A 26272-nucleotide genomic window follows, 5' to 3' on the forward strand; every position below is an offset into this window, starting at 1 on the left:
TTGGAAAAAATGTCAACAGTACTTCTTGTATAAAACTACATACGCTATGTATTTTTAACCTTTGCAGATAAACCAGCTGATGGATACATTGCAGCAAATACTCTGGTGAGTATGAAAGCAACAGATAGGCTGATTGATGGACTGATATCTAATTCTCTCAAACAACATGTGAAAGGTCATGAACTCTTCATATTAATCTTTCTGTCTATAGAACTTGTGCTTTGGAAGCTTACAGTTTGCAGCCATTAAGTCTGTCTTCAATTCCATGTCCTCTTGTTTCTCCCTCACCCTCTGCCTTTACTCTCCTGAAAGCATTGACTCCTCATTCTTTGGCCACTGGCAGCCCTCCTGTAACTTACCCAAATGGTCATTTTTCATGTGTGAGACTAGACAATGAGTATTAACAGACTGTTTGATACACTGGTAGCAGAAAATACTGATAAGAGTGCATATTCCTTTAAAACTAATAGGATGCAGCAAAATGTAGTTTTCTTTTAAATACAATGACTGGGAGAATACACACCAGGAATTTTACAGCCTCCCCCACTCCCACAGGAGTGGGCTGGTGGCGGGCAGTGGGGGGGAGGCATAAAATTGAGTGGGAGATGGGGGTTTCCGTTCCCGACGACTTCACACCTCCCCTGCAATTCTACGAGGGGCGGCGGTGGCAAGCAATGGCTCACCCGCCCAAGGCCAATCAAGGCCCTTAAGTGGCCAATTAACTACCACTTAAGGGCCTCCTCCTGCCTGATGGTATTTTACTAGCGGCAGGTGGGCAGCTCAGGCCCCCAGAATGCCGCCCCTCCTTGCATGTTGGGGGGGCCTGCCTGATCGGGCACCCTGTGCCCCACAGAGGGATGCCCCTGAAGCCCCAAACACCCCCATTGAAAGAAAACTCCCCGCCCTCCCCCCAAACACGGGGTCCAGCCGATTTTCCCCTGCGAGGCCCCAAAGACTTACCTGTCTTCCGGGGCCATCGTCTGTCTTGCTGCTGTGGTTGGGTTGCAGTCCCAGCAGTGGCCACCGCTCCTGGTGGCGCTGCTGGGACTGAGGGCTGCCAACCCACTGATTGGCCAACAGCTCCATTGGGCGGGACTTCCTGCTCAGAGAGGTGGAAGTCCTCACCAAGGCCAATTAAGGGCCTGAGGAGCGTAAAATCCCACGTGGCTCCCCAGGCCCAATGGAGGCAGCTCGCCCCTGACTTTTTGGCCTTTGGGCGGGGCCTCCAGTCCAACGTAAAATTCTGGCCCTCATCTCATTCTACCAACTTTATTGGTCCCAAGAGAAATGAGTCTCAATGCATGTTGCAGGAGAAACACCACAGTACAAAATTTATGTAATTCAACATTAATTGACCCAGGATGATGAATGCAGGAAGTAGAATTCTCATACTAGAGCAGTGGTGGGCCAATGTTACAGGTTGGGTATAAGAGTAATGGGGACTGTATTCCGCATGTAACCCATGCACTACCTCGTCTGAAGTGCTCAATTTTGATACCAATTGACATAAATGGAAAAGCTTCATTTCCAACATGTGTCACTACCTACCTGTGAGGATTGCTTTGCTCACTGTGTGTCGTGATGTTATAAATAAAGACAGGAGGATTTCCTCTAATCTGCATGCCCAGCAAAATTATAAACGCATTAGTCCCCGGTTTAAGTGAGGGGAGAGTATGGGCTGACAGATCAAGCATGAGGCTCAGACATTTTAACTCCCAGCACCTCATTTAAATAAATCAGTCCCAACTCCTGCTTGAATCTGGCTTCAATGACGTCAGGTTGGCAGGTGGGAGTCAGGCGATTCGGTAGGAGACTGTAGCCAGGATCCCAAAGAGAGCTATCACAGGGAGTCATGTAAGTAAGTGGGGTGAGTGGGCAATTGATCATCTTTGGGGAAGAAAAGCCTAAGGCCCTAAGTTCCTTTGATGGGCCCAGGGAAGCACTTCTGCTTGCTGTCTGGCCAGAATGCATCTGTTTAAAATGGTGTGTGGCACATGGCCAGTGAGAATCAGTATGAGTAGGTCACTGAAATACTGGAAGTACTTTAGCTCTATTCATGTCGGATACAGGAGGTTAAAATTGGGGCTATCCTTTTTGAACTGCTATTTCTTCAACCAAGATAAAAGGTTAGAAAGCCAGGAAATTGCAATTTTCTTCCTTCCAAGTTGAGTGGAGTACTATAAATGCAAGTAGGAGCTTGTTTAGTGTTGGTGTGATGAGCACTATGGGAAAAGTTATGTGCTTATACATTTAAGTGCAGTTTTTTTTCCAACTAAAGTGCCTTTTCATTCTAAACTCAGACACTGCTGTAAGAACACCGTCCTTTTTCTTTCCTTCCTCCCTTTGTCTTTTGATCTTCAGATTTTTCCCTAAAATTCTTGGACTGGATTTCAGCAAAACATTTTTGGCTTTAAGGCTAGGTTGGGCTTTCACATGTATGCTAGTTGCTGGTCATAGTGCTCCCTAAAAATACTCCAGTATAAATTATTTCATTTTTAAGAAAAAAATTACGACAATGTCCAAAAAATTTAGTTGATATTTGAAACTGCATAAACATCACAGAGTGCATTAGTAAAGTACCATAGATACTGGAAATCTGAAATAAACACGGAAAATGCTAGAAATACTCAGCATATCTGGCAGCATCTGTGGAGAGAGAAATAGAGTTAAGGATTCATGTCAATGACCTTTCACTAGAATGCAGAATACATCTAGAGCTGAGCAGCTGTCTTGCAGTTCTGACCCTTCAAGATGGATACTTAATTTGGAATTGCATGACTAGTCTTAACTTTACAATTGAAAGGATTAGCTCTTGGGAATTACCCAGTGGTTGCTGAATTGATCTCAAATTAGTGAAGCATGAGGCTACATACAATCACTCTCCCAACTTGTGATAATCTTCTTGATGTTTCTATTTAACTTTTTTTTATTCGGTCGTGGGATGTGGGCATCGCTGGCTAGGCCAGCATTTATTGCCCATCCCTAACTGCCCTTGAGAAGGTGTTGGTGAGCTGCCTTCTTGAACCGCTGCAGTCCTTGGGGTGTAGGTACATCCACAGTGCTGTTAGGAAGGGAGTTCCAGGATTTTGACCCAGCGACAGTGAAGGAACGGCGATATAGTTCCAAGTCGGGATGGTATGTGACTTGGAGGGGAACTTGCAGGTGGTGGTGTTCCCACGCATCTGCTGCCCTTGTTCTTCTAGGTGGTAGAGGTCACGGGTTTGGAAGGTGCTGTCTAAGGAGCCTTGGTGCGTAGTTGCAATGCATCTTGTATATGCTACACACTGCTGCCACTGTGCGTCGGTGGTAGAGGAAGTGGATGGGGTGACAATCAAGCGGGCTGCTTTGCCTTAGATGGTGTCGAGCTTCTTGACTGATATTGGAGCTGCACCCATCCAGGCAAGTGCAGAATATTCTGTCACACTCCTGACTTGTGACTAGTAGATGGTGGACAGGCCTTGAGGAGACAGGAGGTGAATTATTCGCCGCAGAATTCCCAGCCTCTGACCTGCTTTTATAGCCACAGCATTTATATGGCTGGTCCAGTTCAACTTCTGGTCAATGGTGACCCCCAGGATGTTAAGATGATTGTAAGTTAAGTGACTAGAATTGCAGTTTACAGTTCAGTTGAATCCTCTTTAGGGCTATGGGGATTTTTCAATTAAAAAACAGTGGATGGAGGAGAGTAGCAAAAAGAGGACAGTGAAGGCTTTGTCATTGGTCAGACTTGAATGATTTAAGGGTCATTTGCAAAAAAACTAACTTTATTCATAAAATTTGTAAAAGTACATAACAGTTCAAATTTGACATTACATATAAAGGGCAAAACAGTTCAGTTTCTTTCAATACAGTACGTGGTATGCTGAGGTGCCTCACTACACTTTTAGTTACAGGTTATACAATAAACATTTACATTTCATATTAAACATTCCGCAGTGCATACAGTCAGAGGGGCTTTACACAGTTTCCAGCCCCATTCGTGATGCTAAGTTATGGCAGGAGGGCCGTAGACTGTGGCCTTTCCCCATCAAGCCTTTGTGACCGCTGCCCCAAGCTTTAGTGCGTCACTCAGCACGTATTCCTGGACCTTGGAATGTGCCAGCCCATAACACTCGGTCGTGGACAGCTCTTTGCACTGGAAGACCAATAAGGTTTGAGCAGACCAAAGAGCATCTTTCACTGAGCTGATGGTCTTCCAGCAGCAGTTGATGTTTGTCTCACTGCGTGTCCCTGGCATCAACCCATAGAGCACAGAGACCTGCGTTACGGGGCTCCTCGGGATGAACCTTGACAAAAACCGCTGCACCTCCTTCCAGACCTGCTTTGCAAAGGCACATTCCTGAAGGAGGTGGACGACGGTCTCTTCCCCATCGTAGCCGCCTCAAAGGCAGTGTGCAATGGGCACTGAGACTCCAGTTGTGCCTGAAGGATCGGATGGGGAGGGCCCTTTTCACCACCAGCCAAGTTACGTCTTGGTACTTGTTTGAAAGTTCTGACAATGAGACATTCTGCCAAATGACTTTGACAGTCTGCTCAGGGAACCATCCAGAAGGATCAACCATCTTCTTTTCTCTCAGGATTTTGAGGACATTATATGTGGATCACTGCTTGATGGACTTGTGGTCGAAGATGTTTTTGTGCACAAACTTTTCCACAGTCCAACTGAATGGAGTGGACCTCAAACTCCCATTAGGCTACCTGAGGAAACCAGCATGATCTGGACAGCGGGGACAGAAAACCAGCTATTTCGTTCCCCATCAAACGTACTGCTGGTATCTTCGACTGCAAATAGCAATAGCTGCATAATATGGGCGGGCATATTATGTTTACAGGCAAACGAGATATTGTTCATATAACATAGTTGCTGTCACTTGTACCCTAGCATCACGAATCATAGGGACACAGAGCAATTGATCATATTACATAAACCAGCAGAATAGAAATTGGCCAGATTAAAATAAAAATATGATGTCCTCCTCAGGAATGTGGAGCTATTTATGTTACAAGGTATTACAACAAATTCCCTCATCTCCCCCTCCTGAGGTGGGTGTCAAAGTATTTAAGTGGCTTTGACCCCAGGAAACAAAATGGGGTCAGGGGCTCAGTCAAGGAGGTCGGGGTCAGGGAAGTTCCTGCCTGCCCAAAATCCACCTCCCTCAGAATTTATGGGTTATTGTTTCATCTGCCCTTTCAGCAACAGCAGCTTGCATTTATATAGCTCCTTTAAATTCAGAAAGCATCCCAAGTGGCTTTACAAGATCACGATCAGACAGAAAATGACATTGAGGAAAAGAAGGAGATATTAAGAGGGTTGTTATACTCCAGAAAGCTAGTTGGTGAAGGATAGTACTGGAGCCAATCTTTACTCAGTCTAACATTTACTTAGAGTGAAAAATTACAAGCATACACCTCTGAACTCAACCCCACCACAGTTTCAGTAAATGTCTCTTTATATGTGCTCAGTGAAACTCTAATTTATGTCCTCTACCTGCATATAATTAAACACAATTGATATACAATTAACAGGAGTGACAAAAATCTTTCCTTCTATATCCTATATTTTGTTTTAATTCTATTTCGGATTACTTTCTCATTCCTTTTACTAAACTCAGCTTATTTTCTGAAGACTTCTTTAGCTCTGATTTTGTTTGTCTTTCTTTCCTTTAGATATTCTAGTTCTCTCCTTAGCATGACTCTCTTCACCTTAGTCCTTCAAAATGTCCGGCTGTTCTTTGCTTTTGTCTCTCTCCTGCTGTCTGTGCACACATTCCTTTATCTCACCAGTAAATAAAAAAAAGTTGTGAAAAGATGTTACATTTCAGCTAGTTTCTTAGAAGAGAATTTACTGAGTGAAAACCTAGTTGAACGCAAGAATGATGTATCCAAGTGAGAGTAATGATGCATTTTATACTAAAATCAATGGATTTAATATAAATGTATTGATTCAGTAGATACTCCATTATATTAGAGTCTTCTGGTATGTCGTTGAAACAGCAAATTGTATATTGGCAAAGAAAGCAGTTACATGTTATGTGGAGGTGGAAGCTGCGCAATCTTGTGACTCCCCTCTTCCCCCCCTCTACCCCCTTTTCTGTACACTAGTCATCAAGTGAGTTTTTTCTTTTCTTATCCATTTGATATAATAGTCTAAGCCCCAGCGGGAAAGGGGTGGGCAGGAAAGGAGACATTGTGAACATCTGGCAGCCACTGCTTCTCTTCCAAATGGCTGCAAACTGGATATGCTTATGAGTGGAAGTGAGGCCTCCTATCTGAGTTGCATCTGAGCTTTGTCTATTATTCTCCAGTCCTCCTGCAAGTCAATGAGAGTTCTGCTTAAAACAGAAAAAGTAAAAAGCAGCAAACTTGGCCTGTGGTGGCTTTTGGACAGGAAGATGTCCTGCCAAAAACCATATCAAAAACAAATTGTTGTGAGGTTATTATTTTCAATCTTCTTTGAAGATTTCTGTCTTTTTTTTGCTGTTTTTTGTCCCCTTTTACAAAGTGAGTACTGTAAGAACAGGGAACAAGCTTGAAGTGACACTAACCTTACAAAGGGACTGAATTAATAAAGGCAGAATTAATAAAGTAATACAGTAGTTAAGCATGGAGTGATTCGACTTCAACAAGAACAATACTTATATTTGTATAGTGCCTTTAACATAATAAAATGTCCCAAGGTGCTTCACAGGAGCATTTTAAAACAAAATGTGACACTGAACCACAAAATGAGATATTAGGTCAGAAAGAGGCAGGTTTTAAGGAGTGTCTTAAAGGAGGAAAGCAAGGTAGAGAGGCGGAAAGGTGTAGGGAGGGAATTCCAGAGCTTAGGGCCTAGGTAGCTGAAGGCAGGGCCACCAGTGGTGGAGTGATTAAAATCAGAGATGCTCAAGAGGCCAGAATTCGATGAGCGCAGTTCAACTTCAGTTGTATTGGTTGAGCTATCTTGTTGTTGGACTCAGCACATCTAGGGTGTGTGAACTTACTGCTTAGATAACATATTTGTAGCATTAGGAAGGAACTTTGGTGTGAGGGCAAATATAAAGAATGATATATGCTTACCTCGAGATTACCCATTCAGAATCAGGGTATGTACAAGTGATGAGCACTTATCCTGACATCGACCTTTTACTGTGCAACAAAGAACCAGGACTATCCACCTACAAGTGACTTTGTTTCACTGTTTTCCCCACATAACTTTTGATTCAGTTGGGATAAATGCTGTTTTCTGAAGCTTATAATAGCATTGCCACCTTTTACATGTTAGATTTTTCGTGAATGGCTCTTTACATTGAGCTCAACAGTTGTAACATTGCAGCACATGGAAATATGGCTTGGAAATATTAAGTAATTCAACCTTAAATAACTTGTTTGAAAAAAAAATTTTTCCAGACCCATATTCTCATCAAATTATTGCAGCACAAGATAATTTTAGTACTGAGATCACTGACCTCCTCAGCATCTGCGTTCAGTGTGAAACAAAGGGTCAGGAAGTGGAGGTTAACATTTCAGATCAATAAGCCTCTTTCATTCTCCTGTATGCCAAAAAACCACAATTTTGGAGCAAGCATGGGGTGCTGCAGTTTTTATTGTATTCACTGATGGAGCATCCTTTCTCAAAAATAAAGATGAGATTTAAATATAAAAATCTAACACTGCTCTGTTTGTCACAGAACACAAAGATAGCATCAGAACCGCCAGTTGTACCACCCGTCTCGGAGGATGATGATGAAGATGATGATGACAATATTCCACCGCCAGTGATAGCACCACGGCCAGAACATACAAAATCGGTCAGTGGAACTTGTTTCTGCAGATATGCCAGGGTAGAGACGATGCTGGTCAGAGACCAGCTAATATTCTTGGTCACAAATTTAATGTAAAAATACAGTCCAGGCCTGATCTGTAATGCTTAGTGATTATGAGCTTAATTAACGAGTGGTGCTCATTAGGAGGTTGTCGGCTAGAAATTCCTGATGTAACACAATTAAAATGTTAAGCATGATGGCAATTGATGTCCCTAGTATGGAAATTGGACAGTTTAATGAGTGATATTGTGTTGATGGAACATCTTACCCAATAGTACACTATGGTTATAACGAAAGGAGAGCACAGTGACATGAAAAGCATATGTCATATGCAATGCTATGAATTTACCAGCTAGGAAATGACAAAACAGTGTTATTACACAAATACTTAAAATGCTATTAAATTCCGCTTTCCACTATTTCACTGCCATGGTGGCCCATTTATTTTAAATGGTTTAATGTCTCCTTTTAAAATAGTGGAGAGACATTTAGTAGCAGCACAGAGGTTTATGTTCAAACCCCATTCTAGTGACTTGAGCACATAATTTAGGCTGACACTCCAGTGCAGTGCTGAGGGAGTGCTGCACTGTCTGAGGAGCTATTTTTCAGATGAGACGTCAAACCGAAACTCCTTCTGCCCTCTCTGGTGGGTGTAAAAAATCCAGTGGCACTATTTGAAGAAGAGCAGGGGAGTCCTCCCAGTATCCTGGCCCATATTTATTCCTCAATCAACACTATCAAAACAAATGAACTGGTCATTTATCTCATTGCTGCTCATGGAAGCTTGCTGTGTGCAGATTGGTGACCACATTAGCCTATAAAACAGACACTACACTTCAAAAGTACATTATTGGCTGTAAAGGGTTTGGGATGCCCTGAGGGTATGCAAGCAGCTATACAAGTGCAAGTTCTTTTTTTCTGTTACATCTGAACTTTTCTTAGCAAATCTGCATCCATTGTATTCACTACTAGTCTACACTATTATAACATTGAAATGTACTTGGAAATATGACTTGGTAATATGAAGAAATGCAAGAAACTTTCTACACTCTGCTATATACCAACACACCACACAAGCAAGCAGGTCCCACAATTTCAACTGTCAGTGACAATTTTGCATATGGTGTTCTCTTTTTCCTTTCCTCGACTAAGTTTTTCATAACAATCTTATGACTGTTTTGCACAATGTTGAAAAGGCTGAACAGGACAATAGGTGGGCATTGACTCATTCCCACTGAAATCCAGGCCCTCCATTTCAGATGCAGGTGGGTTACTTCACCGTGACCTTTGGTAATTCTTCAGAAGGCTGCACTTCCCTCAGTGAACTGTAACTGAGTTGTTCCAGCTGCCTGACAGCTGAAAGCACAGCTCATAGAAGAGTCCATCACCTGACTACGGTCTAAGACCAGAGTGCTCTCCCCACTGCCAAGCATTCAATGTGGAGATTGTTCTGCTACTGCTTCACGTAGGCAGTCTTCCACTTTACCGCAAATCATACTGCACTTATCCCATCAGCAACAAAAATAAATCAGCCAGTTTTTGTACTGTTTAAGACCACAGTGGTTTTCCTAGCTACCGACTGTCATGTGCACTTTCAGTCTAAGTCTTCTATATCTACAGTGGCAGGAGATTCTGAGGTGGTTGGCTGATGAATTGTAGCAGGGGCCTTGACACTTCTTTGTGTTTGGCAGTGGCTGTTTCCTCCTTAAGAAGAAAATAGGAGGCAGAATTTTGCTGAGCTCCCGACGTCGGGCTCCATGACCGGAGTGGAGGGTAGGCGGGAGGTGGTGGGTGGGTGGAGGGCCGGAAGATTGCAGCAGCCCACCACGGGGCTCGACACCAGAATTGCCGGGCCCGATCTTCCCACTGGCAGCAAGGCTCTGTGGTGGCCCCCGTTGACTTTAAATATTTAAATAAACCTCATAAATACATTTAACTACAATTCCCCGCAATCTTACCGGCTGTCCGGGATCTTCCATGCGATGGGCAGCACTTGCGCACATTCACTTTCCTATCCAGGGAAAGCTGATGTCATCAAGCTGGGGAAGGAGGAAACTTGGAATTTATATTGCAGTAGGGGGGGAAACGGGGTCAAATCTGCCTTTCTAGTGTGGGAGGGGGTGGAAGGGGTGACCTCTGCACTTTGTGCTGTTGTGGGGGGAAGAGGTCAACTCGGTAATGTTTTGAGAGGGGGGAACAGGTCAGACATTTATTTTCAGTGCAGTGGAGGTGGGGGGGGGGGGGGCGGTGAGTGGGGGTACGGGGTTCAAATCTGCAGTGTCTGTGTAGGTCTGGCAGCCCTTTAAAAATGGCGCCAGCGCCTGCACAGAGACAGCTGATGCCGTTCACGGCATCGCTGAGACTGTCCCTGCCACATGATTGGAGGGGTGGAAGGGGGGAGTGCGTCCCGCCCTGCATATTTAAATGAGCTGCCGTGCGCTAGATCGCGGGGGTGTGACGAAACACAACCCATGCATGCGGGCTGCCATTTTTTTTGCCCACCACCGCTCTGAGCCCAGAGAATGTGAAGGAGTTTCGCATTGCTGTCAAATGGAATGTAACCAAGTTTTCAGGATGTATTCCTGATTGGGGATGTGGTGACACTACCAACAGCACCGAATGGCCTACTCCTGCTCCTATTTTCTATGTTTCTATGAAAGCAGGAACAGATTACTGAGTTGGATGATCAGCCATGATCATAATGAATGGCGGAGCAGGCTCGAAGGGCCGAATGGCCTACTCCTCCTCCTCTTTTCTATGTTTCTATGTTTCACCTTGGTCCACAAAGCCTAAATCATACCCTTTGTGCCCATCCTTCCCACTGGCCTTTCCCTGAAGCCTAGAAGCTGGGTCATCTCTCCTGGATTACTGAGAATAACACCTCAAGCAGAGAGTTTTAAAATGTTGGGGATTGTTAGGGTCCACTTCCAGTGGCAAATTTGCTGATGAATCCTGCCCTAAATGTCTTCATTTTTAAATTTGTGACCCCATTACTTGAACCTTTTGCCACAGTGAAGCATTTATGATGAATCATCTTTGACAATTTGTGATTAGGAAGAAAATTAATAATGCCCAGATTTAGTGAACTCAGGAGCAATGCATTTTATGCTAGATTTGAATTGCCGAAGATCATAAACTAGATCTATAAATGTAGAAAACTCTTAGAATCCAATTCATTTTGTCAGAGATTGTAAGTCTATGTGAGGATTTAAAGTAATTTACTGTCTGACATGATGAATGTGAGGCCACGAGAGTATTTCAGAGAAGGAACTGAACAATCAGTGTGCAGCATTGCACTTTGGGCTGAATTTAATGGACGTCCTGGAGACAGGCTTGGTGGGGGGGGGTGGGGGGAGGCTGGGGGTGCGGTCACAGAGCCTGTCGCCTTTCTGTCGCACCAGAATTTAGTCGGGGCGGGGTAGGCTGACGCCAGCCTTCCTGCCCAGAGGCCAATTGAGGCCCTTAATTTGCCCATTACTGGTCACTGAAGGGCCTTTTTCCTACCGCCGATGGGACTTAACCAATGATGGGGGGCCTCAGCCATGCAGGGAGGTCACCCAATAAAACGAGGTGACCTCCCTGCGGGCTTGGGGCGGGGTGGGGTGTGTGCCCTCCTCCGTAGTCCGTCTGTGGCCCACAGTGGGGCCCTGCTGGGAAACACTCCACCCATATGAACCCCCCCACCCCTGCACTGAATGCCCACCCTGCCCTCACCATCGCCAGGGCCTGCCTGTTTGGCCCTTGCGACCCCGCCTCACTTAATTTGGGTCTTGGCTCAAGCTCTGGGTGTGAGTCCAAGGCCCCTTGCAGTACCGGCAGTGGCCACCACTCCCAGTGGCGCTGCTGATACTACTGAGCTGCTGGCCCTCTGATTGGCCGGCAGTTCTTGGAGGTGGGATCCCTGTCTTTAAAGGGACAGCGATTCCGGCACCAGGCAATTAAGTGCCTGAGCACTTAAATTGTGCCAGAAGGGGTCAGGAAGGCTTAGGCAGGGTTTACCTTGCTTTTTTGGCCCGGTGATAGGAGCCCCGCCACGCTACAAAATCCAACCCAAAGAAGTTGATCTTGCTGCACAACATAAAGTCAGCTCAAGTAAATATTTTTCTGATGCTTGATTGCATAATGCGTGATGAGTTGGGAGGAGTTGTACTGCAAGATGCTATACTCATTCGGTATGTCTAGGTCTCAGGCGTCCATGTTTGATACTACAATGGCCCGGAATTTCATGCAAAGGTGATATTGGCGACAAACAAGATAAGTTAGAGCATTGTGTGCCTCGATCCATGAGTGGTAAATGTGCACCAAAAATTCTTGTTTTTTTAATTAGAATAGGGCATAGCTGGCATTGACAATGAATCAGAATGGCACAGCCAATGGTCAATATTTACTATAATTCAGTGTGGCTGTCTTACAACTTGATCCCTTCTCAAATTTCATTTGTTCTCTTTTAAACTAATTTTTACAAGGTAACAAAATACAAATTCCATGATATATATTGTTATTTGAAGCCTTGAGGGCATGTCTGCGCTTAACAGACAGTAAATAATGAATATTTATATATGGAATTTTTTGTCATATGTAACCTGGTACCAGAATGTTTTTTAAAGGCATTTTACCTCTGGTACAGGTTTTCACACATTACTGCCATTGTGGCTGGCTGGGAGTGCAAGTACCACTGATATTTTGGGACCCTCGTAGTTTTGCATCTGTTCTTGCAATTGCCTCAAAATATTTGGAATCATACGAACATACTAATTAGGAGTAGGAGTAGGAGTAGGCCACTTGGCTCTTCAAGCCTGTTCCGCCATTCAGTAAGTTCATGACTGAACTGATTGCTCCACATTTCCACCTACCCCTGATAAACCTCCACCCCCTTACTTATCAAGAATCTATCTACCTCTGCCTTAAAAATATTCAAAGACTCTGCTTTCACCGACTTTTGAGCAAGAGAATTCCAAAGACTCATGACACTCTGAGAGAAAAAATTTCTCCTCATCTCTGTCTTAAATGGGCAACCCCTTATTTTTAAACAGTGATACCTAGTTCTAGATTCTCCCACTAGGGGAAACATCTTTTCCACATCCACCCTGTTAAGACCCCTCAGGATCTTATATATTTCAAGCAAGTTGCTTCTTACTCTTCTAAAATCCAGTGGATACAAGCCTAGCCTGTCCAATCTTTCCTCATAAGATAGCCTGCTCATTCCAGGTATTTGTCTAGTAAACCTTCTCTGTACTGCCTCCAACGCATTTACAGCCTTCCTTAAATAAGGAGACCAGTACTGTACACAGTACTCCAGATGTGGTCTCACCAATGTCCTGTATAGCTGAAGCATAACCTCCCTACTTTTGTATTCAATTCCCCTCATGATAAACGATAACATTCTATTAGCTTTCCTAATTACGTGCTTTACCTGCATACTAACCTTTTGCGATTCATGCACTAGGATACCCAGATTCCTCTGTATCTCCGAGCTCTGAAATCTCTCACCATTTAGATAATATGCTTCTTTTTTATTCTTCCTGTCAATTTCCCACTTTCCCACATTATACTCCATTTGTCAGGTCTTTGCCCAACTCACTTAACTTATCTGTATCCCTTTGTAGCTGCCTTATATCCTCTTCACAAGTTACTTTCCTACCTATCTCAGTGTCATCAGCAAATTTAACAACCATACCTTCGGTCCCTTGATCTAAGTCATTTATATAAATTGTAAAAAGTTGAGGCCCCAATACAGATCCCTGTGGCACACCACTCGTTATATCTTGCCAACCAGAAAATGACCCATTTATGCCTACTCTGTTTCCTGTTAGCTAACCAATATTCTATCCATTACAATATGTTACCCCCTACACCATGAGCTTTTATTTTCTGCAGTAACCTTTGATGTGGCACTTTGTCAAATGCCTTCTGAAATCTAAGTGCAATACATCCACGGGTTCCTCTTTACCCACAGCACATGTAACTCCCTCAAAGAACTCCAATAAATTGGTTAAACAAGAAATAAAAACAAGAAATGCTGGAACCACTCAGCAGGTCTGGCAGCATCTGTGGAAAGAGAAGCAGAGTTAACGTTTCGGGTCAGTGACCCTTCTTCGGAACCATATTGACTCTACCTTCAATTTTTCTAAATGCCCTGCTATAACATCTTTAATAATAGCTTCTAACATTTTCCCTAAGACAGATGTTAAGCTAACTGGCCTGTAGTTTCCTGCTCTCTGTCTCCCTCCCTGTTTGAATAAAGGAGTGACATTCGCTATTTTCCAATCTAGCGGAACCTTCCCCGAATCTAGGGAATTTTGGAAAATTAAAACTAACGCATCAACTATCTCACTAACCACTTCTTTTAACACCCTAGGATGAATTCCATCAGAATCCTGGGACTTGTCAGCCCGCAGCTCTAACAATTTGTTCGGTACCACTTCCCTGGTGATTGTAATTTTCTTGAGTTCCTCTCTCCTTTCCATTTCTTGACTTACAGCTAATACTGGGATGTTACTTGTATCCTCAATAGTGAAGACCGATGCAAAATACCTGCTCAATTCCTCTGCCATCGCCTTATTATCCATTATTAATTCCCCAGACTCACTTTTTATAGCACCAACGCTCACTTTGTTAACTCTTTTCTTTTTCAAATATCTATAGATACTGATAGTTTATACCCCTCACTGACACTTCTGTGACAAGAATTTTTTTCTATTACTTCTGGAGATTACAAAAACTGTAATCTAATCGAAAAGAGTCATCTCATTGCAGCAGTATAGTCTTTAATATCTATTAACAGAATTGTGAGTGAGTCAACCTTTCACGATATTTTCACAGGAAAGTTATTTTTGGGTCTTAACAACCATCTAATCTTCTTTGTACTTTTTATGGAGAACGAAATCAGAATACCCACTTCTCCCTTCTGGCCTCCAAAGTCAATCCATGTTAATGGAACAATCTTAAATCATCATATGTGAATTTGATTAAACAATAAACTGGAAAATACCATTTAAAAAGGTGATGAAACTGACAAAATTTGTTGTAAGTTGAATTTTACACCATGATTGTGCTTCATAAATTTCAGCTTGGAGCTGTCAGCCCTGTGAGCACTTTTTTTTTTATTCATTCATGGGATGTGGGCGACGCTGGCCAGGCCAGCATTTATTGCCCATCCCTAATTGCCCTTGAGAAGGTGGTGGTGGGCTGCCTTCTTGAACCGCTGCAGTCCATTTGGTATACCCACAGTGCTGTTAGGAAGGGAGTTCCAGGATTTTGACCCAGTGACAGTGAAGGAACGACGATATAGTTCCAAGTCAGGATGGTGTGTGACTTGGAGGGGAACTTGCAGGTGGTGGTGTTCCCATGTATTTGCTGCCCTTGTCCTTCTAGTTGGTAGAGGTCGCGGGTTTGGAAGGTGCTGTCTAAGGAGCCTTGGTGCATTGCTGCAGTGCATCTTGCAGATGGCACACACTGCTGCCTCTGTGCGTCGGTGGTGGAGGGAGTGAATGTTTGTAGATGGGGTGCCAATCAAGTGGGCTGCTTTGTCCTGGATGGTGTCGAGCTTCTTGAGTGTTGTTGGAGCTGCACCCATCCAGGCAAGTGGAGAGTATTCCATCACACTCCTGACTTGTGCCTTGTAGATGGTGGACATGCTTTGGGGAGTCAGGAGGTGAGTTACTCACCTCAGGATTCCTAGCCTCTGACCTGCTCTTGTAGCCATGGTATTTATATGGCTACTCCAGTTCAGTTTCTGGTCAACGGTAGCCCCTAGGATGTTGATAGTGGGGGATTCAGCGATGGTAATGCTGTTGAATGTCAAGGGGAGATGGTTAGATTCTCTTTTCAGATCCTGCAACCTCAAAGTGATAAACGACTATTAACTAGACGAGTTATGATCATGCCGATTTTATTAAGCTGACGTGACTCAGATCTTTGCAGCTTTCTTTGCCACAATTTTCGTCTCAAAACAATGTATGAGTTATTTTCCTCAAATCAAATATTGGAATCATATTAGAATGTTGCTATTGTGGGTGTTGTTTTCTTACAGGTGCATGGTTCAGGTTTCTGTCTCGTTCAATCGAATTCTGACTACTTTTTGGACCTTTATCAAAATTTCAGGGTTTTCATTCATTGCAAGATAAAATTCCAGGACATTTTGAAATGTGCAATAAGTATTAACCATGAAGTCAATAAAATGAAATCTCTAGCACTTTTCCAAATGTTAGAATGAAGTGTTCTTCCATTAGGAGTGTGTAACCTAATGACGTTAAATGATCGGCACTCTGTTTTCCATAATAATCTTGGAACAATAAACCATGTCGTTGCCAGGTCACCAGCACCTTTATATCCTAGTCTTAAGAGGCAGTAGCAAGAAAACAAGGGTCCATTCAGGAAATTTGTGATCACCATTGATGTTGATGGAGATGCGGAGCAATGATAGTTAACTGAAATATTGGGCGATGATGACGGCGGCAAATGGCCCAGGAAACTTTGGCATGACTTAACTGACACATAACTCACTTATGCCCTTATTTCCTGGAGCACCTGGACTAGATTAATGGCATATATTGTAGATGCATCAATACTGTGGGACAAGTTTCCAGGAATATCAGGGCTAATGGTGGTGCAGTACCTTGTGTGCCTGCCTTTCCTTTAACTAGCTCCTGAAGATAAAGTGTCAACTTAAGAGTTTTAAGCAGCAAAGAAAATATGAAACAGGTCAACTATTTTCATCACGATCACAGGGGCAGAATACCAGGAAGAGAATTTAAGGGCAAATAATGGACATAAAGTGGAGGGAAAGCTGGAATGTACATTTTAACAAAAATATTGCCTTTTTTATATTCCCCCTATTCCCTCTCTCCCAGTTCTCCTGATGGTGCTGACTTGTGCTGAAATATAATTCAACGGATTCTTACTGTGCACCATTTTTTGTACAGTGAGTCTAGCCAGTTAGTATTGGCCCATATTTTAGAGTCGGCAACAAAGCAACAACCTTCGCCAATGGCCTCAAACAAAACTGCCCATTTAGCTAACGCAATGGTCCAAGCGAAGATCCAGATGATTTCTTCACAACATGGGGCACAACAGATCTCTACAGGGTGGTCGGATGGGCTTGTAAAAATCAGAGTACATGGGGCACTGAAGGGAAGCTATGCCCACAGACAAAACCGACAGGCCACGAATAGAAAAGGCATGTTTCTCCCTCATAGGCTTCAACTTTAAGCTCTTGCTGTATCTGTATAAAAAAGTTGAAAAGTTAATGAAAAATAATTTTTACAAAGTTATATATAGGTAAACAGGATTTTAGTAAAGTCATATAAATTTGAACAAAAACTTTTATAAAGTCAGATAAGTGTGAAGAGAATTGAATAATCTCATACCCATGTCTCACAGCAGTTTTGAAAGTGTTATTCGATGTAGAAATCCTCCTTCAAGTACAATGGTGGTGTCAATATTTGCAAATACTGGAGCAGGCTTCTTATGCTTCCTGACTAATCCTAAAATTTGGGCAATTAGCCAAAATTCCCACCAATGCCATGTTTTCGGAATTAGTTTCAACAGCGGAGAGTTAAACAGCACACCCTGTGGAGGTGCGCAGAATCACCTACAGCAACTTCAGGATTTCTGTGTTATTGGGCTGGATTTAATGGGTGCCACAGAGACGGGCTAGGAGGCAGGGGGCCCATAGAATTGCGGCGGAAGGCAGAGGGCGAGGGCCTGTTGCGTTACAATTAAGTTGGGGTGGGAAAGGCTGACAGTGGCCTCCCAGCCCAGAGGCCTATTATCAGCCACTTAAGGGCCTCTTCCCGCCACCATTGGAATTAAGCCAGTGGCAGAGGGTGCGGGGGGCGGGCGTGGTTGGGGGCTTCCGCCATGCAGGGAGATCGTTCAGTAAAATGAGGTGACCTTCCTGTGGGCTTGTGGGGGTGTTCCTCCTCCTTGGGCAATCTGTGGCTCACAAGGACCCCAGTGGAAAGCAACCCATTTCCCCTGATACTCCCTCCCACTCATCGCCCACACTCCCTCCCCCCACATCGCCAGGGTCTGCCAAGCTGGCCCTGGAGAACCTGCCTCATTTACCTAAGGTCCGAGTCTCCAGTGCTGAGCCTGGTTCCAAGGCCTCATCTAGTACTGGCAGTGGCCACTGCTCCCAGAGGTGCTGCCAATACTACTGAGCTGCTGGCCCTCTGATTGGCTGGAAGCTCTTTGAGGTGGGATTCCCGTCCTTAAAGGGACAGGCGCCTCGGTACTAGGCACTTAATTGCATGGGCGCCATTACAGAGAGCTGGGGGGGGTGGTTGGTGGTCGGGGGGGTTGCTCTGAATGGCTGTGGTAGGTTCCCACCACCTTGGCGGTCCAGCGCCAGGAACTCCAACAGCTCCACTAAATTCAGTACATAGGGCTGGATTTAATGAGCCACCCGGAGACGAGCTAGGAGGGGTGGGGGTGGGGGGGGGAGGGGTGGTGGGCGGAGGGCCCATTGCACTACAATTTAGTCGAGGGCAGGATAGGCTGCAGATGGCCTTTCCGCCCAGAGGCTAGTTGAGGCCCTTAAGAGTCCTATTATCAGCCACTTAAGGGACTCTTCCCACTGCCGCTGGAATTCAGCCTTAGTGGGGGGACCTCCGCCTCACGGTGGGGTAGGGCGCCCTCCTCCGTGGGCAATCTGTGGCCCTGGCGGAAAACAACCTGAACCCCCCCTCCCCTTGCACTCTGTAAAGGAATAAGGATCCTAGCGCCTGGCTGTTAATTGCCTGGGCACCGTTAAATAGAGCCGGTGGGGCTTCGAATGGCCAAGGCGGGATTCCCACTGTCTTTTCGGCCTGCCGCTGGGAGTCCCACCGGCTCCACTAAATCCAGCCCATTGTGTGCACTCCTGAAACTGCTGTCAGTTTCAGCGGTGACACAACAGTGAGCACTGACAGCTTCGCTATCATTACCACCGCAATGGCTATTCCTCCATAGAGGGCATTACAGTAGAAGCTCTCTCCATGCTTGCCCCAAGTTCAGATACGATGGAGGTAATTTTCATATTGGATTCAGGCGTAATACTGGTGATTGTGAATCGACTGCCCATTGTACACATCATAAAAGGAAGTGAATGGAAAAGAAGAGCCCGCAGTCTGCAGAATCTCAACCGCCAGTTTTCCGTGCATGCTCAAAATGAAAAGATCCCCCTTGTCTAGTGAAAGTAGTGATAAGGAGCTGGACTCCCTCGTGCATTTTCATCCCTACCCTCACCCAGGGATACTGACACCAGTGGCTTAGAGCAACCACAATTGCAAAGAAATTAGGAGCTTCTTGGTCTGTGCAGCTCAGTTCTATGTTGTTTGAGCTACCAGGGAAACACTTACTGATTTCTAATGAGTTAATTGTGATGTGATAGTGACTGTAATTCTTTCCTGCAGATTTTTACCCGATCAGTGATTGAGCCCATCATGCCAGTGGCTCCTGTTAAAGATGTAACAACCTCTCCAGTCACAACACCACCTGATAACATAACTAGTCTGAACAGTCAGCTTTGCAGGAATACTGACAAGCAGAGGAAGAAATCCAAGATGACAGATGAAGAGATTCTTGAAAAATTAAGTACGTATTTAAAAATAAACTCTTTGATTCTCCCTGAAGACCAGTCAAGAGTGATTTAAATCCTTTTTTTTTAATGCTTTCTGGAAAATCTATTGGGCTACTTGCACAACTTCATATGTCACATTTTCCATGTCACAGAGACTGGATAGAGAAAATTGTAATAAAAGGTGGAGGTGTCTTTCTAACATGTAATCTTTTTTTAAAAAAAGTTGTCCTCACAAAAAAGTTGCTTTTAAAATGTCCTGCATGTTATGATTCCAATATCTTTACATTTAATGCGAACTTTTGTTTCAGGAAGCATAGTAAGCGTGGGTGATCCCAAAAAGAAGTACACAAGATTTGAAAAGATTGGGCAAGGGTAGGTGAAAGACTCCTTTTTATAAATTGAAAAATGATTATTCTTCTAATTTAAAGCTGTACTACAATAATATAAAACACGAATGTGGCATCGACAATGTCTACAGTCTTTTATGATGTAATTCTACCTTCCTTTCATAAATCATGACTATGGCTAGTTATTTTTGACTTGGTTTTGGTCCTAATAAAAAAACTGTCTACTGATAAATGTTGTAACAGTTTAGCTTTAGAAGCAGAATTTGAACAATAAATAGCAAGCTATGTTTGTGCTGTTCTGTATAATACACTGACAGAAGCAGTTGTGTCTGATCTTAGGTAGGCCTGCCTTCCTAAATACTTTTGTATATCCATGCATACCCTGTCTGCTCCTCTGAGACTGGACTACTGATTGTTTATTCCCTTCTATCCCCAACTTCTTTCAGTCCACCATCAGTGGCTTGCTGTGATTGGTGCTGTATTCTACATGTTCACAACATGTGCCACCAGTCACAGAAGGTAGAAGCTCAGGAACAGTGCTTGGTGGGTGTGGGGGTGGGGGTGGAGCTTCGTTACTGCAGATATTGGTCCATGAACAGGGCCAATGCCCTCAGGCTGTGCCAAGCATAAATGCTTGGCACATATTCAGGTGACAATCATGGTATGCCATCAGGTTGCCTGGCCTGACCATTGAATCAATTAGGCACCAGGGTAGCTGTTGGCAACTGTTAATGGGCATGAAGAATGTGCTTGTTTTATTAAGGTGATGCCATTCAGGTCTAAGGTTGATCCACAGATGTTCTATAACATACTTCTGTGCATCAGCCTGAATAGTCCGAGAAGCTGGTTGAATAAAATGTTCTTTATGGCAGCTTTGGCAGTTCCTGCAGGTTTCTTTGCAAAGTTCTATGGGTCTGATGGGGCTCAGATGACAGAACACTAGGAGATGGTTCCTGATAAAAGTACAGATCTATCTTCTTCTGTATAATTTTGAGAAAGGAAGAAGAAGGGGATTATAAATTGTAAGATTTAGCTTTTCATTATTGAATAACGAGAGCAAGAATAAGTGGTGAGATACTCTACTTATGTGTCAAAAATCGTAATGATTATCACCTTAAGATTATTGGACATATAAGCAAAGAGAATAAGTATTAGAATGCAGTATTTGCATAACCTGTAATTGGTAAATGTGACTATTCTTGCATGCAAAAAAAATGTCTTTAGTTTGAGTAAAACCTATGAGAGACTAATGGAGCAATGTGTTATATACTTTCCTTTCACCTCAGATTTAGGTTCAGCTCAGATGTGATGGGTTAAAGTCTCCTTTGTCTACTGACTGTGTAAGCTTTTCATCTAAAATGAATGTGAGAATTTCTATCTGCTTCCAAGTGATATAGGCTCATAGCACAAAACTGCCCCTAATTTAGGATTAAGTGGCACATAGCAGTTGTGGGAAATACAAAATTGTCACTGTTGAAATGGGGTCCTCTTCTGAAGGGGCTGAAATATATTGTTGGGGAGTAGAGGGAGCTGTACTCTACATCTAACTGAATGGGAGAGTGTTTCATTCACCTTGGTAAGTATAAGATCTATTATAATGGTTTCCTCACAGGTACAATTCAGTCTGTCATTTGCCTTCCATCACATTCAGAAAGGTGCTTGTCTTTTGATATCACTTACACATCAGCAGGAAATTAAAGATAGATGAATTGACCTGAACAAAAAGGTTAGAGGTGAAAACCTTCAATCAGTTTGAGATTCACTGTGGTGGAACGTCTCATTCACGGTGTCACTGAAGTAGCTCTTCATGATCCCAATACAGGGAATTTCCAGACAGAATCTCTGTTCCCAGGTTAGATGTGAGCTGCAGTTTTAAACATTAGAACCCAGATATAGAGAGGGACAGAAAGGCAACAGTAAATGTTGTTGTTGCAAATGTGCACAAATATTGCTTGATTAGGAAGTTATATACTTTAATTTTGACCTGGCTAAGACTTTTTGAATTAGTGATACATGCATATCACTGGAATGCTTTTTCTCAGCTTTTTCCAGTACCAGGATCTTTTTTTCACTTCTGGCATCATTATGCTGGTTACTGTGGTACTCTAAGTGCATGCTAACATCATCTATTTGTTCAGTTAAAATTGTCCAAGCCTCCCTGCTGCTGCTGCCCCCGATGAGCATATGGCACACTTTTTTTGTATTCCTGCCTGGGAGTAAAAAAGTTGATTTTTGGTTCGCCATTCACTTCTGATTTTTTTTTCTGATGATCCCAGTAATGTTCTATATACACGACTTTATATAGATAGATTTGGCAGTGTGAATAGGCTCAGTACTCTTCTGGGGCCTATTGTGTTTTTTTTCATTACATCATTCATGGTCAGTATTTATTGCCCAACCCTAATTGCCCTTGAGAAGGTGATGGTGAGTCACCCTCTGGAACCACTGCAATCCATGCAGTGAAGCTACATCTACAGTGCTGTTAGATAGGGAGATCCAGGATTTTGTCCCAGCAACAATGAAGAAACAGCAATATATGTCCAGGTCAGGATGGTGTGTGACTTGGAGGAAAGCTTGTCGGTGGCGGTGTTCATGTGCATGCTGCACTTGGCCTTTAGGTCATGGAAGTCACAAATTTGGCAGGCGCTGTCAAAAAACCTCAACGACTTGCTGCAGCGCATCTTGTAGATAGTACACACTTCAGCCATGTTGCGCCAGTGGTAGAGGGAGTGAATTTTTAAGATGGTGAATTGTGTTTCGATCAAGCAGGCTGTTTGTCCTGGATGGTGTTAAGCTTCTTGAGTGTTCGACCTTCACACATTCTGGAAAGTGGAGCATAGCCATATGGTGTGTGCTAATTGCATAACGTTTTTTGAATTTCTGATTTTAAACAAACTCAAATTGTAGATTTAAAATTTAGGCAAGAAATGAGGTAATATCTGTGATTTTCCTCGTAAAGGGAGCATCTGAATATTGGTTATCTCTCTTTCTTGACTGCTGAGATTTTTGAAACAGTTGCCTTTAATGTGTTCTTTTAATAATCTCAGCCTGGCTTTTGCTGCTTAATGGTTAATTAATCTATCTGCGGCCCTGTGCAAGGTCTTTTCTCCCCCTTTTAAATGTTTTAATCTTCATGTTTGCTCTGCTTGAATATACATAATTGTCAGTGGACTGACAAATTTCCAAGATGAAATATTTTGTATGATGTTTTGGCCTACTGAGTTCAATTGGAATTGTGCTTCGATCAATCCTGAGCATGTTGCTTTACGTCCAGAAGTCTTAGATGAATGTTTCAACATGTCAATAGAGTTGCATTTCCCAGAGAAGTACTTAGGATTGGTCATTGGTCAGAAAAGGAAAATAGTCAAACCACTACTTACTGCTTCTAGACTCCATAGTGTCACCTGAAGTTATGTTTACTGCTCATATTACAATCATTGCGATTAAATTAACTTCTGGATTGCTTTATATAGTTGTTCAGTAAGGCATTTCAACAAATTTCATTTCCTCACCATTTGTTACCATGTTCTAAACAGTCTAATTTTTTCCCCTTTGCCCATACTTATGTTCTATTTTTCAAAAAACAAGCCCACAGCCACCTCCTGTATTTTTCAGAAGAGAGAGAGAGGAAAAAAAGATACGCGTCAAAATTTATATTAAAGTTTTGCATTTTGGGGATACTTGAGAAGTCTGAGACGTCCACTAAGGTAAATTAAGAATCAAGTGGATACTTTTTTATTTGGTTTGGATAGAATCTGAAATATATTAGATTGCTCTGTATTTTGTGCCTTCCTTGCATTGATAAAGGAAATGCCACGGATGGGGCATTTGATAAGTTGTTGCATTGGAAGTTGTTGATAAAATTTGGCAGCATGGTACTAAAGGGAGTGTGACATTTTGGACAGGCAGTTGACCAAAGTACAGAAAACAGGGAATAATGTTCAGTGGAAGTTTTTTGATCTGGAGGGAGGTAAATGGTGGTGTCCCCCAGAGATCAGAATTGATACCTGTCATTGCACTTCATTTACCAGTTTTCCTGCCAGCTTTTGACTCCAATTTAGTCACCCCAGCTCCATTCTTACCCCATTGAAGTTGGCCTTTCCCCAGTTAATTATTCTTATTCTGGATTGCTCTTTGTCCTTTTCCATAGTCAGCCGAAACCTTATGATAGGATGATCACTGTCCCCTAAATGCTCTTATATTGATATTGGATCCACTTTGCCCACCTCATTCCAAGAACCAGGTCTAGCAGTGCCTCCTTTCTCATTGGACTAGCAACATACTGTTGTAGAAAATTTTCCTGAACACATTCTAGGAACTCTTGCCCCTCACTGCACTTTACGCTACTATAATCCCAGTCTATGTTTGGATAATTAAAATCCCCCATTATAACTACCCTATAATTTTTGCACCTCTCTGTAATTTCCTTGCAAATTTGTTCCTCCACGTTCTTTCCACCAGCTGGTGCCCTATAGACAACACCGAGCAATGTAACCGCACCTTTTTGTTCCTTAACTCTAGCCAAATTGATTCTGTCCTCAACCCCTCTGGGACATCCTTTTTCTCCAGCACTGCAATGCTCTCCTTAATCAATACTGCCACCCCTCCCCCTTTTTTCCCTTTCCTATCTTTCCTGAACACCTCGTATCCAGGAATATTTAGCACCCAGTTCTGCGCCTGTACCTCACCAGTCTTATTAACCACATTCCGTGCATTCACATGCACATTAACCCTGATTCAGACTTTATTACTTTTTCCCTTACTCTGACCCCACCTAATAACTTACTATTCCCTACTCTAGTGCTATCTATCTCCCCCTGTATTCTGTGCACCTTGGTATTCCTCTCTGATATTTGCTCCTGGTTCCCACACCCCTGACATGTTACCAGTTTTGCTTCCCTCCAATCTGAGCTCCCTCTCAGGTCTCCATCCCCCTGACAATTTAGTTTAAACCCTCCCCAACAGCACTAGCAAATCTCCCTGCGCGGATATTCATCCCAGTCCTGCTATGATGCAACCCGTCCAAATTGTACACGCCCCACCTGCCCCAGAACTGGTCCCAATGTCTCAGAAATCTGATGCCCTCCCTCTTACACCAGTTCTCCAGCCACGTGTTCAATCGCTCAGTTCTCCTATTCCTTTCCTCACTTGCACGTGGGACTGGGAGTAATCCTGAAATTACTGCTTTTGAGGTCCTGCTTTTTAATCTCCTTCCTTTCTCCCAAAAATCTGCTTTCAGGATCCTCATCCCCCTTCTTACTTGTGTCATTGGTACCAATGTGGACCACAACCACACCAGAATGATGTCCTGCAGCTGGTCTGTGACATTCTTGACCCTGGCATCAGGGAGGCAACACACCATCCTGGAGTCATGTTTACTGCCACAGAAACGCCTGTCTGTTCCCCTAACAATGGATCCCCTATTACTACTGCTTTTCCACTCTTCTTCCTCCCCTCCTGTGCAACCGAGCCAACTGTGGTGGCACAAACATGGTTGTGACTGCACTCCTGAGGAACCATCACCATCACCAGTATCCAAAATGGAAAGCCGATTAGCGAGTGAGATCATCTCAGGGGACTCCTGCACAACCTGGTTGGTTCTCTTCGACTGCCTGGCGGTTACCCATTCCCTATCTGCCTGCATGCTCCTATCCTGTGGTGTGACCACCTCTCTCAATGTGCTGTACACGTAGTCCTCCGCCTCGCGGATGCACAACAGTGACTCTGGCCGCTGCTCGAGTTCTGAAACCCGGAGCTTAAGCTTCTGCTGCTGGTGACACTTCCTGCAGATGTGTTTGTGTAGAACACATGGTGCATCCATGACTTCCCACATGCCACAGACTGTACATTCCACTCAGCAGAGCTGCCCTGCCATACCTTAACTTTACAGACTATTTATTGTAAGTAGAATAGCTTACCAGTTACTCACCAACCAGCTCTTTCCATTGCACCGAAGCAAGAACCAAATGCTGGAGAGTTAAAAAGGTAGAAAAAAAAAATTAGAAAAATGGAGCACCTCCTCCTCCCTTCACCAAACTCGCCTCTCAGCAAACTCGAATCTCCACACTCAGCTTGCAATCAGCAGACCTTTTGCAGGCTGCATCCAGACCTCTGTATTTATACCTTTTGAAGCTGAAACTGCAGCAACCAGATTTAACTAGTCAGCTACTTAACTAATCAGCTACTCTGCAGTACAGCCTGTTAATTCCTGCCTAAGACCAATAGCAACGGATCCACAAGTTCATCATCAGTGCCCAATCTGCAGATTTAATAAAGACTCTGCTGCCTTCTGGCAGGGAAAAGCAGCGGGATTGGTGCAGGCAAGTCACACAGGCCATTTTAATGGCCTGCCAGCCCAGTTCCTGCCAGACAGGCGGGGTTAAAATTGGCCCTAAAATGTCTGCGTGTACCGGATATTCTAGGGTGGAGTCATCTGGGGCCCCTGTTTTACAGAATGGCATTATCTTTACTGTGCCAAATCAAATTTTGCCTACAGATTTCCAGTGAAAATGATCTTTTAAATTAAATCTTTTTATTTAAAAAAGTAGAAAAAGTTA

General features: G+C 43.6%; 1 protein-coding gene across 3 annotated transcripts in view; it reads left to right on the top strand.

Annotated features, from left to right (window-relative positions):
• Nucleotides 1–26272, top strand: part of LOC137377558 (serine/threonine-protein kinase PAK 3) — a 283689-nt gene that overhangs the window by 210125 nt on the left and 47292 nt on the right. For all 3 annotated transcript variants that reach the window (XM_068047299.1, XM_068047302.1, XM_068047300.1), the window contains 4 exons: nt 68–105; nt 7671–7790; nt 19202–19382; nt 19677–19740. In XM_068047299.1, the coding sequence (XP_067903400.1) occupies nt 68–105; nt 7671–7790; nt 19202–19382; nt 19677–19740 (403 nt within the window). The remainder of the gene's footprint in view (nt 1–67; nt 106–7670; nt 7791–19201; nt 19383–19676; nt 19741–26272) is intronic.

This window comes from Heterodontus francisci, chromosome 15, assembly GCF_036365525.1.
Source record: "Heterodontus francisci isolate sHetFra1 chromosome 15, sHetFra1.hap1, whole genome shotgun sequence".
NCBI lineage: Eukaryota > Metazoa > Chordata > Chondrichthyes > Heterodontiformes > Heterodontidae > Heterodontus > Heterodontus francisci.